Genomic DNA, 17,405 nt, shown 5'->3' with positions numbered 1-17,405 from the left:
CAAAAGGGACCTTCTGCCCCCACCATCTGTTTCTATCACTCCTTAGTTCAAAGGTGTCCCTTTGAAGATAGGCTCAAGATCCAGATGCATCTTGACAGACTTGAACACTGGGCCCTATCGAACAAAATGAAATTCAATGTAGTGTAAAGTCTTACACTTAGTCAAGAAAAACCCAAAGGACACATATAGACTGGTTGAAACCAGGCTTAATAGTAGTAACTGTGAAAGGGATATTGCAATCTTAATGGACAACCAATTAAATAGGAGTTAACAGTGCCAACAATGCCAATGCAATCCTAAAGTGCATTAACAGAGGGATTCAATCAAGATCAAGGGAGGTACTAATACCACTCTATAAAGCCTTAGTAAGACCACACATAGAATACTGCATCGTTTTTAAAAGATATTGAGATTCTAGAAAGAGTGCAGAGAAGAGCAACCAGGATGATTAGGGGACTGGAGGCTAAAACATACGATGAACGGTTGTAGGAAATGGGAAGAGAAGGACCAGGGGAGACATGATAGCAGGTTTCTAATATTTGAGGGGTTGCCCCAGAGAGTGATCAAGAAGAGATTCAACCTGGAAATGAGGAGTAATTTTCTGACAGTGAGAGCAATCAACTCATGGAACAGAAGTTGCCTTTGGAAGTTGTGGGAGCTTCATCCCTGGAGGCTTTCAAAAGGAGACTGGACTGCCATTTGTGAGATATGGTGTAGGATCTCCTGCTTGGGCTGGAGGTTGGACTAGATGACCTACAAGGTCCCTTCCCACTCTGTTAATCTGTAAAAAGGCAACTGGGCTCTTGGTTTTTTCTTTGAAAACCTTTTGCTTCTCATCCCAGAAGCTTCTTCAGTTCAAGAGAGTCTAGCTGCTTTTTGGAAAAGCACCTTTGGGGCCACCACAGCGGAGACTCCATAGTTCTTTCTGAGAACCGGTACATCCTTTTGCCAGGAGTTCAGGAGACTCCTGCCCGGCCTGCAGCCCTCCAGCCTCCTTGGGGGCAACATGCCCCCTTCGTCGGGTCCTGCCCAGCCCCGCAAGGCTTTCGCTCTCCGGCCAGGAGCCCCCGCGAAGGTGACTCAGCGCAGCTCCCCGGCTCCATTGCCCCCCCCCCCGCCGGTACCGCTCCAGGCCGGTGGGAGAGCAGCCTCCGAGGCAGGAAGGGGCGGAGGCAGCGGCCGGGCTCGGTTGCCCAAGTAGCCGCCCAGCCTATCCGCCACTTCCGAGGAGCGCCGCTCCAGCGCTCAGCACCCCGCTCGCAGCCATCCCGTCCTTGCCCAGCATGGCCCCGCGGGCGCTGCCGCTCTTGGTGCTCTACTCCGGACTGGCACTCGGCCTCTGCGCCGCCAGCGACTCCGCCTCAGGTGCGCGGCGGAGACGGCGGGAGTAATTGGCCCGCTTGGCCCCTCCGGCAGGGCAGGGCAGGGGTTCGGGGAGGCAGCGCGGTCCCGCGGGCGGAGAAGGCCGGCCCGATACCGGTCGCTCCGCGGGAACCGCGGCTTCCCAGAAGGGGCGGCGGGGAAGGCGCACGCCCGGCCCACTCCCGACCTGCGCTTTTCCTTCCCGCAGGCGAGCAACTCTTCAAGGCGTGGACCTCGCAGGTAAAGCGCCTCTGCCAGGAGCCCCGGCGGGACCGGCCGCCGCCCAGCGCAACAGCCCCTCCAGGCGGGCGAGCGGGGCGGACGGGGGTGGAGGAGGCGAGTCTGGCAAGGGGCCCGGAGGGCCGCCCGCCCCCCCCCCCGGCCTTCCTAGCCGGGCCTAGGCACGGGGGGGCGGCCGGGGGAATTCCAGGCTGGAGGCGCGTCCGGGAACTCCCTTCCTGCTCGCGGCCGCCGAAGCCTCGCCTCGCTTTCTCTTTGGCGCTGCAGCACCGGCGGGAGTACCGCTCCCAGGAGGAGTTCCGGCACCGGCTGCGGATCTTCCTGGACAACAAGCAGAAGATCGACAAGCACAATGCAGGCAACTCCAGCTTCCGAAGTAGGGGCGCTGCTGCCCCCCCCCCCGCTTCCCTTTGGCGGCTGAGAAAAATGGGAGTGAGAGCCCCTCCTGACCGCCCCCCCCCTCCGTTTCTCTCCTCAGTGGGCTTGAACCAGTTCTCAGATATGACCTTCCCTGAATTCAGGAAGCAGTATCTCTGGCACGAACCTCAGGTAAAGCCACCTGGGCGTCTAAGATCAGGAGGGGCACAAAACTCCGGTTGCAAGCCAGCCAGCCACCCCCCCACCCCCTGCTAGAGGGGAGACTCTGGACCTTGGAAACCTTTAAGACATGCAGGCTTCAACTCCCAGAATTCCCCAGCCGGTATGGTTAGCAGCTGCATTCTGGGACCTGGAGTCCAGGCAGCTTAACGTTGCCATGGTTGAGAAAGGAGGAGCTGGAGGTCAGCATCTCACCATCCCCAAAGCTACAATTGGCCTAAGCATTAAAAGGGAAGGGGGGGGGGGCAAAGCACTTGAATGTCAGAGCAACAGGAAAGGCTTCTCACCAGAATCAGAGCCCTGCCAGCCCCTTTTCAGTGCCCTTCCTCTTCCTCTGTCTCAAATGCAGGTCCTGCACGAGGGAAGCCAGTCCTTTAGTTTCTCTCCTTCAGATATAGATGTGCCTCACAAAACACCAAAGCCTCAGCTGGCCCACATCACGGGTGGTGGTGGTGATTACAGCACGGAGGGCTGTTGTGAGGGAATGAGTCCCCGACCCTTTCTTTGGCCCCACCCATGAGAAGCAGGCTGGCTGTGGTGGCCAGGGACCCCTCCAGAGCTTCCCCAGAGTGTGCCCCCTCCTTCATGGTCTTCTAAGACACAGGGAGAACAAGATGGGCTGGCCAGTGACCACTTCCCACTTCCCTCCAGAACTGCTCTGCTACCACGGGCAACTTCCCTAGGAGCTCTGGGCCCTACCCGAGGTCCATCGACTGGCGGAAGAAAGGAAAGTTTGTCAGCCCTGTGAAGGACCAGGTAATTCGGTCACTCCTACACAATCTGTACAGGGCTTCAAGAATGGGGGGGGGGAAGCTTCCCTCTGCCCTTTGGGAGCCTTGCCCAAAAGCTGGGCGAGGGGGGTCTTCTCACACCTCTCCTCTCCTTCTGTTCCCCCCTCCCCACCAGGGCCCCTGTGGTAGCTGCTGGACCTTTTCCACCACTGGCTGCTTGGAGTCTGCCATTGCCATAAAAACAGGGAAGCTACTGAATTTGGTGAGGAGGTTTGTTTGCACTCCATCTTTTTTTTAAAGACCTTGGCAAAGGATAACTGAGGGCCAGTTGGTAGGAGGCCTGCTCTATTGGAGAAAGCCAGGACCACTCTCGTCAGCACAAGCAGAGAGGATTTCCACGGCTGAAGCCCACAGCCCCCCTTGCAAGTCCTCCTGGGGTCCTTCCAGTCTCACCTGCAGCTCAGCAAGACACACTTCTTGCTACCCTCTTGGCGATGATGCTCCTGACCCAAACTCCTCAGCGTCCCCCTTCTTCTGGACAGGAGGCGGCTTGTACAGGGGCAGCTCATGGGGGTCCAAAGCCCTGGCTGAGAAACCCCAGCCTTCTCCTGCCAAGGCCAGAGAAGGCTTTCATGCCGGGCATTTGTGGCAGAGAGAGAAAAGCAGCCCCGCCTGAGCCCCAGTTCAGCAGGTTTGTTCATATGCTGCCTTCATGATGTTTACAGACAACTCAAGGCAACAGGCCTTCCTCCCCTTATTTTCCCCTCAGCCACCCAGTGATGTTTGATGGACTGGGAGAGTGACCGGTCCAAAGTAACATAGCCACCTTTCATGGTTATGGTGGGACTAGAACTCTGTCTCCCACTGTCTAACCTGGTGCATTCACCACTTGACTTCCACTGCCTCCACCCCAGTGGGTCTGCCGAGGAGCAAGGGGAATGCAGCCTGGCTTTTATCCTAGGCTTCACTTTGGTCGGTGGGCACAGGACACTCTGGCTCCTCTGCCCAGGCTCCTGTGGGCAGCCTCAGGCCCTACAGGGCAAGCTTGCTTGGTGCCAAACACAGTGGCAAAGAGCTGGGAGCAGCCTCGGCTGCAAAAACCCACAGCCTCTAGGAAAGAAACTGGCACTAGGTAAGGGAGGTGGCTGCTGAAGACAGACAGGAAGGCTGCCTGGGCCTGAAACAGTTTCCCAGGCTGGCAGTCTTGATTCAACCTGTCTCCTCTCTCAGGCAGAGCAGCAGCTGATTGACTGTGCTCAAAACTTCAACAACTTTGGCTGCAGTGGGTAAGAGAGGCCCCCAGGGAGCCCCCCCCATCACCCCAGTTCCTCTCTCCCCACCCCAGGGAGCTTTGGCCTCTGGGGTCTTTGTAAAGGGTCCGCATGGTGAGGCCGTTCCTTCCCTCCACAGGGGGCTCCCCAGCCAGGCTTTTGAATACATCCTGTACAACAAAGGACTCATGGAAGAAGAGGGGTACCCTTATCAGGCTCAGGTATGGGGGGGGGGTTCTGATCCAAGGTGAGGGAGGCAAGTTGCCTCTTCTCCGAAACCCCGTCTGAAAAGGCTCCTTTGGTGATGTGCAGAATGGCACCTGCAAGTTCCAGCCTCAGAAGGCCGTGGCGTTCATCAAAGACGTGGTCAACATTTCACTGGTGAGTGACTGGCAGAGGCCAAGCAGCAGCCAACAGCCCTTTGCTCTTTGGGGGACCCACCTTCACCTCCTGCCCCACAAAGCAGCCCTTCCTGGAGTGCCCTTTGGAAAGCGATTAAGAGGCTTGAAAATGGCCTCCTCCTCACTTGGGTCTCCTCTGGCAATCTGGTGGGAAGCCCTGTCCCCTTTCTGCACATGCTCAGAGGCCCTTGCCCAGTAATGCTGGGCCCCTTTCTTTCCAGTATGATGAGCAAGGCCTGGTGCAAGCGGTGGGCACATACAACCCAGTGAGCATTGCCTTTGAAGTGAAGGAGGACTTTGTACACTATCAGGAGGGGGTTTACACCAGGTGAGTCCCTGTTGGCGCACCCTGCTTTGCTTCATGCCAAGAGGATTGCTGCTCAAAAGCCCCATAATCGGCCTCTTCCCAGCAACGGCCCTCTGGCAACCCCCTGCAAGAACGGCCCTTCTTCCGTGGCCCCTCAGGTTCCCAGCAGAACTCCCAGGCACCCAGTACAGTTCAACAGGCCCATGCTGTATTGGGAGATGGCAAGCAAATTGGCCAGCTGGGCAGGGGCATTAGAAATAGGTCCACATGAAAGGGAAGTGCCCCTTTCGGGCTCCACACTTACTTCTTTGAGGCATTGGGCAGCCTTAGATTCTGGCTACTTGCTAAAGGAACCACTTCCAGGATTACTTTATTCCTCCTGTTGCTTCACTTTCTTTGATCAGCCTGTAACTTCTCAGTCACATGCAAACGAACTGATCCTCTCAAGCCCTTTAGCTGGAAGAGCCCTGCTAAGTACCTCTGACCTGTGGCCACCTGGCCTCTGTTCCCACCCAGCCAGCGATGCCGAAGGTCCTGCTTGTTTTTCCTTTGCAACCCCCCCCCCCATCCACAATCTGCCCTGTGATGCAATTGCCCTTTGGGATAGGAGGAACAAGGCTTGACATCTCCAGATACTTGAAGATGATATTCCCCCCTCCCATCACTTCTTTTTCAAACTCACCCTGTATACTTCATTTTTTCCTCATAATTTTTGTTCCCAGGCTCCTACGCAACTTGCTGTCGTGTAAACTGTTCCCTAAAAATGCGGTGCCCCAACCCTTAAGTTCCTGTGCAGAAACCCGTTGATTAACGTTGATTCATCTTAAAATTGTATTTGCCCTTTTTGCATGCATATCGCGCTGCTGGCACATAGTTTGCAATCGGCCACTATTCCAACCAGTTTTGCCCCAGCCAAATAGCTGCCATTCAGAGACTTTGTTTCCCTTTCTGCCTTTGCATCTAATAAACGATCCAGGTAAGCAGCGAAAGGAGAACAAGGGCGCTTCTCGCTTCTGCTTCGAGACTCCCTTGAGGGCATCTGGATCGGATTCTGCGCGCTTCTCTCTGAAATGCCCGAGGGGCCGCTAGGGTCCTTTCCCGCTTTGACTCAGCCTGACTCGCTCTCCAACCGCTGCTCCGTCTCTCTCCTCACAGCACGGAGTGCGACCGAACCCCGGACAAAGTGAACCACGCCGTCCTGGCCGTGGGCTACGGGGAAGCGGACGGCGAGCCCTTCTGGATCGTGAAGAACTCCTGGGGGCCCCAGTGGGGCATGGACGGGTAATGCAGGCAGCGCCCCCCGGGGACTCCCCGCACCAGCCCCGGCTCTTGTCAGCGGGCAGGGCGCTCAGGGGGGCTCATGAGGCTCTTCTTTGCCCCGGCAGCTACTTCAACATCGAGCGCGGGAAGAACATGTGCGGCCTGGCCGACTGCGCCTCCTTTCCGGTCCCCCTGCTCTGAGGCGAGACGGAGCCCCGGCAGAGCTCGACGGCTAGGCAGCGGCGCAGGCGCATTGCGCGCACAGCGGTTAATAAAGGCTTCAAACCCAGAATACGGGCGTGGTCTCCGGAAGGCGTGCTACGTCACTTCCGCGGGCAGGGCGGGCGGGCTCCAATCGGGCGCCGCCGGGCCGGGAAGGCGCGACATCCGAAGCCTCCGCCGCCATGGCGGACCTTCCGCGCAACAACCTGCGGGAGCAGCTGCAGCGCCACTGGGCCAGGAGCGCCCTCGGCCCGCCCGCCGCGGCCAGGCCCGCGTGAGTCGAGGGGGGGCTCGCCAAGGAGGAGGCGCGCGGGAAGAAGGGAGGCGGCCGAGAGCCCTGCGCGTCGCTCCGGGCGGGGCGGTGGCCGCTTGCGAGGCAGGCTGGCAAGCCGCCCAGTGGCCTCCACAGCCAGCCTGCCCTGCGGTTGCTGGCCTCCCGTGGAGCCTTTTGCGGAGGCCGCCGGGGAAGCGGGGGCCCGGCGGGACAGGGGCTCTCCGGTTCCGTGGCGGGAGGGGTGGGAGAAGCGGGGGAGGGGGCCGGTCCCCCAGCCGCCCCAGCCCTTCCGCAGGACGCCCATTACGGCCGGGGCTGCTGCCCTCCAGGCGGCCACAGCAGCTTCCAGGCGCACCGTGACCCCCTCGGGAGGCTGACGGTGGGCAGCGCTTCCCAGTCCAGGAAGAGAAGAGCCTCTCGCCCTCCTTCGCTCCGTGGCTGCTGCGCCGCGCCCGTTTCCTTTCTCTGGGAAAGTCCCGTTGGGCCCAAAAGGTGGGAACCCTGGTGGGACCCCCAAGCCCAGAACCCCTCAGTCTTGCGAGGGTTAAGCTGAAGCCTCTTCTTCCCCATCCGGACCTTCACAGAAGCCCAGGCCGTTTCTCCTCCTCCTGGCCGCTCCAGGTCAGAGAGGTAAAACGGAGGGTCACTAGCGCCAGGTAGTAGGTATGAGGGGAAGGGGAGGAGAGCATCCGACCCTGAGATGCCCCCCAGAAAACAGGCTCCAGCCAGATCCTTCCTCCCCCTTCACACCACCTGGTCCCCCATTCCTAAACCTGGAACCAGGCCAGAAGGATACACTGAGAGGTTAAAGCATTCGTCCTTTGAAGTCTGGACCAGCAGCTCATCCCCATATCTTTATTGTAAGGTTTCCGCAAAGACCTTTTCTTTCATTCCCCAGAAAAGGGACCCAGTGGGTTCCTTCTGGGATGCTTCCCACACCCCTTTTCTTTTGGTGATCTAAGAAAACATTGACCTGCCAGTTGTCGGGTCTGCCGTTCTGCCTCCCGCCTCCCAAGGTCATTACCACTCATTACATAAAGAGATTCAGGAGGGACACTACCTCCATCTGACTCTTGCTAGAATCACCCACAAATGTAATTGATCTCATTTCAGTCATCTGAAACCTGACAGAAAAGGATCCAGACTATCCATTTCTATCAGCACAGCCAGGAATGGTTGGAGATCCAGTAAAAGTTATTCAAAATTGTCAGATCTAGCCATGATTTTTGAGGAAGGTGAACAAATAGCAGCAGGACCATCATCCCGGCTTAAGGATGAATCCCTTTCCTTGATCCAGAAAGCATAGGCAGCTGGGCTAACAATTCTAGGTACCCTGCCGGTTTCCTTAATGGTACCATCTTTGCTGAGATGTGGAGCAAGGAGGAAAAGGGAAGCAGTGAAAGAGAGACACCAGCAGGGAGCAGACATAACTAGCCAAGCTGACTGATTAGTTCAAGACACTGTGAGTTTAGCTACATTAAATGGTATGAAATCTGCCGAGTTTAAGAACAGACTTGGAATCCTTTTTCTCGGGGATTGCTACCATGAGGTCAGTGACGGAGTAGCCGGGGGGAGGGGGGATCATTCTGCCAGTAGTTTGAGTGTGTTGCCACCTTTACATCAGAAATGTGTTTCTTTTGTATAGAGACTGACTGGCTTGCCTAATGTAAAACATAACGGTGTTGCTCTCAGCCTTGCCAGGTAGATCAGCCAAGAAAGATGATCAGATAAATCAATACTTCTACTTAATTGTAAAGCTACATTAACAGAACCTTGCAAATCTGAAAATACATTTGTCCCACTGAAAGTCTATAGATTGTCCCACCGTCACCTTTTACAGCCTGACTTGGGGTGGGTTGGTCCCTTCTGAGCCATTTGTTCTGACCGCTATGCAGCTGTGGGCTACGCTGTCCCTCATCTGACAGTTCCCTAGGCAGCGTTCCCCCACCCCCCGCCCCACAAGTACCATTACAACTCCTTACAACTTGCTATATTGGAGGATTAGCTTTGAGAGGGAACTGAAAAGGACAAGTGACATTCTGTTGTTGTTTTTTCCTCTTCCAGATCTATCTTGTAATCTCATTTAAACTCTTGTGCTTTGGTTGAAAGGTTTTCAATTGGGGGATAGTTTTATTGTAATTTTTAAAAATGCCTACTTTAAATCTATCATGTTCAGTTATGGCAGCTCTGAAAAAAATGGACATTTGAGAAGTCCTCAAGGTTCCAGCCATCACAGCAACCCTGTGGTCGTGTGATCAGGCACTCTGTAACCAATCACAATTTGATACCATTTTTGACCATCCTTGCCAGCTTTCCATAGGCTAAATCAATGGGGAAGACAGCAGAGAACGTCATCAGTGGTTGCCACTTTTCCCTGCCTGCAGCACCTCTCACCTATGCTTTGCCCTCCCAGTTCCTCCTGCAATTCATGCCTGGCCTGTGCAAGCCTCCCAAGGCCTCACCTTCACACACACACACACACACACATACACACACACACCGGTTATCCTGGAAGTCCTGCCTCTTCCCGTTTAACAACTTGGGCCTCTCGGGTTTATGACGGCAACTGGGACTGCCAGGATTGCCATTAAGTGATGTGATCATGTATCATCATGCTTTACAACCGCATCACTTAGTGGTGGCAACCCCAACCCCAATTTCTTTGTAACCTGAGAACTACCTGTTCATCCTTTTGAAATATCTGTTTATGACATGTATAGTGTGTCACAATTTATCAGAACACTGGAAGCATACAAAATAACATGCTACATAGATTGGACAGTGGATGTAATCAGGGCCTGTTTTGGGGGGGATTGTAGAACATTTAAAGGATTGTAGGACATTTAAAGAACAGAATGAGTATCTGCAATGTTCTAACAACCAAACGTTTAAACACTTCAGATGTCTGACATAGGAGTTGGTTATTTGCGGGGCCACCTTCTCCCAAGAACATCTGCTCGCCCCACATGCTGTCCAGGGAGGAGATGCCCCAGCTCCTTCTGCTTAGCCTTGTCATATTTTAGGACCCAGGAACTGTGCTGATAAGGGGCCAGTTAATTGGAGCCCTCCAGTGGTGGTTTTGTTGTCATTTTATCATTTGTGTTTATATATTTGCATTTAAATGGGTTTTTCTTCTTCTTCTTGATTTATTGTGTATTTGTATTATACATTACCTACACTATTTGAAGTAGTCAGCCTTAAAAAAAAATAAAAGAAATGTCTACTTTTATCATGATGGCATCCAGGAGGGCACAAAGGCAAAATGTATTCCATGAACCTACAAGAGTTATTTAATCATAGTTTAGGTGCAGGATGTTAGTAGAGCCTCCCTAGAATTATTCCAGAGTTTATTGACCATGAATCCAGGTCAATAAATGTATTTTATTTAATAAAAATGTATTTAATAATAAACATTTAAAACCATAAATATGCTGCCAATGAATCTAGAGAAGAGGTTTCTGGACATTAGAAATGGCGTTCTGATTTTTGCCATAAAATGCTGGCATATAGTAGTAGCAATTGAATAACATCTGGTATTGTACATTTTTCTCAGAGCTGAAGTAGCTGTGGAATAAGTACATAATAGCATAGCTTCTTAGAATATTCAAACACATGTAAAATAGTGGCAAAAGGGACACCTTGTTGGAGTCTACCTTGTGCTGGATCTGACTGGCTTCTAAGGGTTCTATCATTTATGACTGGCTAAAATCTAAACTTACCCATTTTTGCAGGGAATTTATATTCAGAAAGATGAGTTGCCTTGATGACTGCTCACCAGGATATCTGGGTGAAAGAAAACCTTTGGCCTTGAAGAACAAGAATATCAATTCTTCTTTGGAAAAACAAAGCAGTATTAAAAATAAGCAAACAAAAATTAATGTGCTGTTTGAAACAACACTGAAAGTTCAAGAAGGAAAACGAGACCATTCAAATGATCAAGAGGTCAAGAATTTAGATGGTCTTATCTCTTCCGTGAAGGAAAGTGATAAGGACTGCAAGGTGGGGAGATCTGAGATCCCCACCCAAGACCATAATTGTTCAAACAATTCATGTATTGACCTTACTGATATTTGGGAAGACATGGAGGACTTTGAAACAACTGGACCACAGAAAATATGTCCACGACAGTCTGTACCATTTCGAGAGAAGCCTTCTGCCAACGATAGAAAGACTGTAAAAAGCCCCTCTATCAGCAAGCCAAAGATATCTAACACGGGAAGAGAGAATGAAAAATGTAATGATGTTTATATATTTGTACAAATAGGAAAATACAAATGCCTCATAAGCAACAAGAGGGAGGGAGGCAGCCTGCCTGTTCCCCGTCTTGACCCTTTTAATTCCAGTCAAAGAGATTGTTTCAAATGGAGAATGTGAAGAGGAGAAATCATTGGAAAGTCATTTTCCAACTTCCAGGTCTAACATACAACCTTGAAATTCCTCATCAGGTCCCAAACTAAGAGCTAAGCAGCCCCAATGCTGCTTATTTTCCAGGGCTAGTCAAGGTGATGGTGTTTGTGCAGGTATGGTGCTCCTTCCCAAGGGGGTCACCTCAAATGCCATATGGCTTCACATCAACTGCATTAGGGAAACCAATCAGCCCCCGCCCCCTTCAGCCTGGGGTCATACCAAGTAACTTGTAGCTCTATTGCTGTTTGGACCTGGTTCTCCATAGTCCCTGTCTGACCTTGTTCCTTATCACATAATTTGACTATGTTAAAAAGAGTTGGGTCCCCACTAATCAACACATCTAATCACAGAATATCATTAGATGTACTTAATGCTTTTCCTTATTTGATTAGCAACAGCAATAGCACTTAGACTTATATACTGCTTCACTGTGCTTTATAGCCCTCTCTAAGCATTTACAGAGTCAGCCTCTTGCCCCCAATCATCTGAGTCCTCATTTTACTAACCTCAGAAGGACGGAAGGCTGAGTCAACCTTTAGCCATCCAGAATCAAATTCCTGGAGTGAGCAGTGAGTTAGCCTGCAGTACTGCATTCTAACCCCTTACTGTTGTAATTTAATGTTATATTTTTAATGATTAAACATGTTCATTATTTTCCAGTGGTCTTTTGTTTAATATATACTCTTTTTAGTTAAAGGGCAAAATGATTCTGGCCTCCCCTTAAGTGGGAATGAAGAACCTGATGATGGAAGGGATGATCCTCAAGTATTCAGTGAGACTGAAGACTATGTGGACTTCATTCCCCCATCCCCAGAAGAGGAGATGCTGCCTGCTTCGTTCGGGCTGAAGACCACTAGGTACACTAGAATTTGTCTTAAGGGTTAGTATGAATAAGCAAAGACAGCATTTTTCTAGAACGGCCCCTTGGGGAAATAGCTGGTATGTTTATATCTGAATGCTCTGCATGAGTGAATGAGCAGAAGTCTCCCTAAAGATAAAACAATGAAGGTAAAAACAATCAAATTGTTCTAAAAGGGCAGGTGGTGGTTTTAGGTGGGTGAGCTTGGGCTCTCAACATCCCCAGAGGAAATGGAGATGTTTACCAATAGCTGCCAGCATAGGATCAAGCTCTTCTGTAGTTTTATTTGCAACCCCCTCCCCAAAATCACAATGGGGCAGGTAGGGGATGAATCCAGAAGGCTTCCCCCTTTCTCCTCTTGACAGGTAGTCTTCACCACCACAATTGTCCCCAAATTTCTGCTGTTAAGCAAGCAATAGCACTTAGACTTATATACTGTTTCCTGATGCTTTTACAGCCCTCTCTAAGCAGTTTACAGAGTCAGCCTCTTGCCCCCAACACTCTGGGTCCCCATTTTATCCATCTCGGAAGGATGGAAGGCTGAATCAACCTTAAGCCTGGTGAGATTTGAACTGCCAAATTATAGGCAGTCAGCAGAAGCAGCCTGCAGTACTGAACTCTAACCACTGCACAAGACATTTATTAAGTGAGGTTTGCTCCATTTTATGACCTTTCTTGCCATAGGTAAGTGAATTACTGCAGTTCAGTTAATATATCAGGCTTCCAAATAGCCTCCAAAATTAAATCAGAGTCTGAGGCAAAGGATTCCTCAAAGTTCCAATTTATTAAGAGAACCATGTTGGTACATTTGGGAAAACCCAAATCTGAAAGCTTCCAGATTTCCCCACCCAGTTGAAAGTTCAAGATCCTGCCCCCACATCCCATGGTCCAATCTCCCACTGCCACAAAGGCAGATTCCTCCCATCCAGTTCCAGCCAGGTGCAGAGACAAAGGTGACCTTGGCTTTCTACGAAGAATGTTGTTATGGCTACATCTCACCCAACTCTATCTAATCCCCCCTCCCATTTTCCCACAATAGAAAATAGACAGTAGAAAGTGTGGCAGGCTTGAAGTCTAAAAGAAAAGATGGCTTGCAGGCATGACATAATAAAGCAGAGAAGTGAATCTGGCTTCCTCATTGACTTTGCTTGCCAGAAGGGTGCAAAAGGGAATCAGTTGACTGCGGGACACTGCAACGTCATAAATATGAGCCAGTTGCCAGGCAGCCAACTTTTGATCACATGACCATTGGGATGCTGCAACGGTCGTAAGTGTAGAAATTGATCATAAGTCATGTTTTTCAATGCTGTTGTAACTTTGAATGGTCACTAAATGAATGGTTGTAAGTTAAGGGCTACCTGTAGCTCCAGGAGTGCTCTGGTATGTTTTCCTGTGACCTCTCACCTGCCTTTGCAGTGACTGGCCTTCCTGTGAATCAACCTGACTGCCTTCATGAGTCTTTGTGGGGATGGACGCTTCCCCAGGGAGTGGCAGATCATGGAAATACAGCCATTAAGAGCTGACTTTGCAAATACTTCCTAGAGCAGACTTCCCCGGCCTTTCTGGGTTGGGGGCTGGGAAGGTTCCCCTCCAGCTGGCTCAAAGGATACTTTGATCAGTGCTGAGAGATCATGGAGAGCCAGGATCACTATCCGCTCAATGCTATATTCAGGCCTGAAACTGACTAGCGGTTCAGATAATCTGCAATAATGGAAACAATTCTCAACAACGTGTAGTGATTAATTCTATCAATGATTTATTATTTGTATTTATAAAGATTTGTTAATCGACTTAACCCAATAAATCAATACATCTTTTAGTGACAGGTGCATTATTGCAAAATCTGGAAAATCAAATAATTTCTCTGGCTGGTCGTATTTAAACAAAAGAGAAGAAGCACTCATTGAAAAATGAACACCTTCAAACTTCAATACAGTTGTTTTACTCAAATTTAATTTCCATTACATCCTTACTTTCCTAATCGTCATTGATTATAGAAATACATGCAATTTTTGTTGACAGGAATACTGTGGATGTGTGCATAAAATCACTGTCTCGTTAAAATTCTATTTGGTATAAAGTGTATCTACTTCATGCTATATGTCTGCATTTCTTAATGATTCTTAACATTGTTAGGCATTTTCCCCAAAGAGCAGCTGATGAGACAACATTGAATCCTGAACTCTCAGTGAAACAACTTCCAGAGTTTGGAGGAACGACCAAAAGAAGCGAACGAAGGAAGGAAGGTAAAACATTGTGACGTATTCCACAATCTTTTGATGATAGTCAGCCAGTTTTGCACTGCTGCTGCCTTGCAAAATATGTGACTGGACCCTGTTACATTTCAGGCCAGTCCCTCCACTGTGTAATGGAAGAGATCTGTCAACTGGTGAATGCCATTCCAGAAAGAGAACTGAAGTCTCTGCTATGTGGCCAAGAGCTGCTTCGGCTTAGAGATTGCAGGTCTGTTCGGGGTTTGGAATGCGATGAGGGCCTTTGCTTCTTTACCTGAAGAAATGAAGATGGGATGGGTTTGTCCAAGTTGCAAAGTGTTCAGTCCCCTGAGATTCTCTTAATGCAGTCCAGGTTTTTTATGTATGCACGATAACTTCTAGAGAGTTCTTTGTCACAGGTTATTGCTACATGGAATCCTGCCCATATTTATTTCAGAAGCAGAATTATGCAAATAATTTCCCTTTTTTCATCGGGATTCAGTATCTTATAATTTCAGTGCTACTCAGTTCAGGGCTGTAAAACCTCCACAGGAGTCCAACCTTGGAAAATATGCCTAGTCCATAAGAGGGGAAATTGTTCCTTACTAATCTTAGAGAAACAGGAATGTTGTAGAACAAGAGAGTTCTTAATGATCAGGTAATACCACAGTATCATAGTTCTGCAGGAAACTCATGGGTGAATAATAATTAAACATACTTTTAAAATGGGGCAACGTTTTATTATTCATGGCCGTTGAGGGTCAGGAGTATTGATTGAATTGTTGAAATTATTCAATTTCAGTATTGACTGAAAATGTTTCTGTCAGGAAAGATTCTATAGGACAATACATTGCTATTAAGGATAGATATATTGTATGTACTGTATATGTATATTTATACACTCAAAGGGATGTTTTAATGTCAATTACGTTTTATAGACAGGGATCTAAATTGGGTTGGGAGTTGTAAGTAAGGCAAAAGATTAAGAAGAGGAGTTTCTGGGACAGTAACAACAAATTTATTTGGGAATATTTAAAAGAATAAGTTATATTTTTTTGTATACAGAAGAAAACTGTTGAACAATTCTAGAAATGGAAACAGAACCGGTACTGATAAATTTCTAAATATAAACTACAAATGTAATTTTGACTATGATGACTCCCACGATGGAAGTTACTCTTCTCAGCTGGGAAAAACGTCTTCCCCGCTTCCTCAAGAGGCTGCCTCTACTTCTGGACCATTTTCTGGCAAGTGGCTTGATGACGTTCCCCGCCTGTCTGGCCTTCATCCGCCACCCTCTCAACGATGGGCCAGTGCCAATCCATCCATTTTCATGAAAGATTCTACCTGGGGCACGTCCTCTTCTGCCATGGAAAGTTCAGGCATATCTTGTCCCAAGTGGGAAGCCGGTGGAATAACGGGACTCCAAAATCCAGATTTGGAAGCCGAGACACATTGGTGGCCTTCAACACTGAATGGAGCAAATTCAGAGAACCGAAGGAAAAGTGTTCCACTTATAAGCAATGTGGGAAGTAAGAGTCCTTTGGCAACTGGAGGGCAGAAGCTTCATAAAGATGATTTTGATATTGATGACCTGGATGACTTGGATGATGCAATAAGTGCTTCAATAGCCGAAGGCACTTCTCAGGACCTGGCTCAGCCGGCTGCAGACGCCTCCCCTGCAGCAAATCTATTTTTGGGGAAAAACTCGGTCACGTCCAAGGCAGGCGCTGATCTTCTGCATAGCGATTTTTCTTTCACAGACCATTCTGTAAGGGGTGAGAGTTTCCCTGGTAAGTTACCCTGTTTCTTCTTTCAGTGCATTCTGGGAAATAAGCTGCAGTAAGAAATTACAGTGAGGAGTACAGTTAACTCATTTTACAAACAATCTTGCATCAGAGACTCTTCTCCACATATTAACTCAACCTTTTTGAGCAGATTTGGATTTTTAGAAACATGTGGGCACTCACCACATAGTTGCCAGGGGTATTTCCCAGTTCACAAATTGGCCAGCTGTAGATATGTTTGAATGTGATTGCACAGAAAAGGGATTTGAAAGTTAGCTAACTCCTGTTAGGCCTGCTAACCTTTGTCCCTTTTTTGGACTGGGATGCATATTTCCAAAAAGAGTTCTGGGTTGCATCTGACCATCATTTTTATTCGATAAAGAAACTTGTATGGATCCCAATCATCATTTTTTATAATAATAAAATAACAGAATTGGAAGGGACCTTGGAGTCTTCTAGTCCAACCCTCTGCTCAGGGCAAATAACGTACATATATAATACATAAAATAACAACATATCCTTGGGAAGGACTTGACCTCTTCTCTTTTCTCTATATAAAATAGGATGTATGTATGTATGTTCCAGCATAACTCTGGAATGCCTTGAGCAATTTCATCCAAACTTAGTATACAGGCGACTTACTCTTAGGAGAAAAATACTGTGGGGGTAAGACACCCCTAACGCCCCTTGGAGTGTGTGTTCTGTTAAGATGCACCCTCTTGTGACTTTAAATGGCTTCTACTGTACTGCTGTAAAATGGCTTCTACTGTACAGCGCATTGGAGTTGCCATGTAAACAGCTTCACAGTATTCAACAAGGGGGCTCCCTCTGGTAAGGGGGTTGGACAAAAGGTAAATATTTAGTGATCTTGGGATGGATTGCAAAAGTAAGTTGCATGAGTATATGTTAATAGTCTCTGTGTGTGTGTATGTGTACATCTCTATATATATATATTTGTGTGTGTCTGTATACACACACACACACACACATGCTGGTCTTGTTGTATTCGAGTCTTTTCCCGTGTAAGATTGAGATTGTTTTGGCAATGTTTCAGTGAGGTCTCCCTCACCATCTTCAGGCTGGTGTTTTGAAGATGGTGAAAAACATCAACATAAACACACACACACACACACACACACACACACACACACACACACACAGAGTAGCAGCTGATAACTTGATGTTGCCCGGGTATTTATAAACGTCAAAGCATTTGTCTGACAGGGAGCCATTGAGAGGGGCCTTTCTTCCTCCTCCTCCTATGCCCATCATCCCTGGCCTCTCTCTTTCCCCTCCCATGTGCTCTTCTTTCCCACCCTGTCTACAATCCTGGCACTTTGCCCCAAATCCATCAGGTGCTTCCACATTGGTCCACTGGAGGGCGAACTTCACGGCTGGCTTTCCAGAGGAAACTGCAAAGGAAGTGACATCACAAACAATTGCCCCTCTAGGACACCACACTCGCTCTCCTTAA

General features: G+C 49.1%; 2 protein-coding genes across 5 annotated transcripts in view; both read left to right on the top strand.

Moving 5' to 3' along the window:
* Window positions 1-1,202: 1,202 nt before the first annotated feature.
* On the top strand, window positions 1,203-6,461 carry CTSH (cathepsin H). Its single transcript, XM_014076080.2, has 12 exons — window positions 1,203-1,365; window positions 1,571-1,602; window positions 1,870-1,978; window positions 2,081-2,151; window positions 2,851-2,955; window positions 3,106-3,192; window positions 4,161-4,216; window positions 4,341-4,422; window positions 4,514-4,582; window positions 4,824-4,930; window positions 6,065-6,190; window positions 6,295-6,461. The coding sequence occupies exons 1-12, from the start codon at window positions 1,284-1,286 to the stop codon at window positions 6,368-6,370; spliced, it is 1,002 nt and encodes a 333-aa protein (XP_013931555.2). The 5' UTR covers window positions 1,203-1,283; the 3' UTR covers window positions 6,371-6,461.
* An 80-nt stretch (window positions 6,462-6,541) lies between these two features.
* BLM (BLM RecQ like helicase) overlaps window positions 6,542-17,405 on the top strand; it is a 28,085-nt gene continuing 17,221 nt past the window's right edge. For 2 of the 4 annotated variants that reach the window (XM_087704414.1, XM_087704417.1), the window contains exons 1-6: window positions 6,542-6,665; window positions 10,397-10,899; window positions 11,764-11,929; window positions 14,068-14,177; window positions 14,280-14,394; window positions 15,210-15,937. In XM_087704414.1, the coding sequence (XP_087560540.1) occupies window positions 6,574-6,665; window positions 10,397-10,899; window positions 11,764-11,929; window positions 14,068-14,177; window positions 14,280-14,394; window positions 15,210-15,937 (1,714 nt within the window). In that variant the 5' untranslated portion in view covers window positions 6,542-6,573. Of the gene's footprint in view, window positions 6,666-7,089; window positions 7,158-10,396; window positions 10,900-11,763; window positions 11,930-14,067; window positions 14,178-14,279; window positions 14,395-15,209; window positions 15,938-17,405 lie in introns of those variants that run through there. The other 2 variants (XM_087704415.1, XM_087704416.1) reach the window with 2 other exon arrangements.

Source organism: Thamnophis sirtalis, unplaced genomic scaffold (genome assembly GCF_051295495.1).
Source record: "Thamnophis sirtalis isolate CommonGarterSnake01/CBP01778 unplaced genomic scaffold, rThaSir2_p1.2 scaffold_2, whole genome shotgun sequence".
Classification (NCBI taxonomy): domain Eukaryota; kingdom Metazoa; phylum Chordata; class Lepidosauria; order Squamata; family Natricidae; genus Thamnophis; species Thamnophis sirtalis.
The sequence above is the reverse complement of the archived record's forward strand: the minus strand, read 5'-3'. Positions and strand labels throughout refer to the sequence as shown.

What these genes read in the sequence shown, in the direction of transcription:
- CTSH (XM_014076080.2), top strand. Translation starts at nt 1,284, where the DNA reads ATGGCCCCGCGGGCGCTGCCGCTCTTGGTGCTCTACTCCGGACTGGCA. An exon ending in GGTACCCTTATCAGGCTCAG is followed by an intron (nt 4,423 to 4,513) that starts GTATGGGGGGGG and finishes GGTGATGTGCAG; the next exon opens with AATGGCACCTGCAAGTTCCA. An exon ending in ACGTGGTCAACATTTCACTG is followed by an intron (nt 4,583 to 4,823) that starts GTGAGTGACTGG and finishes CTTTCTTTCCAG; the next exon opens with TATGATGAGCAAGGCCTGGT.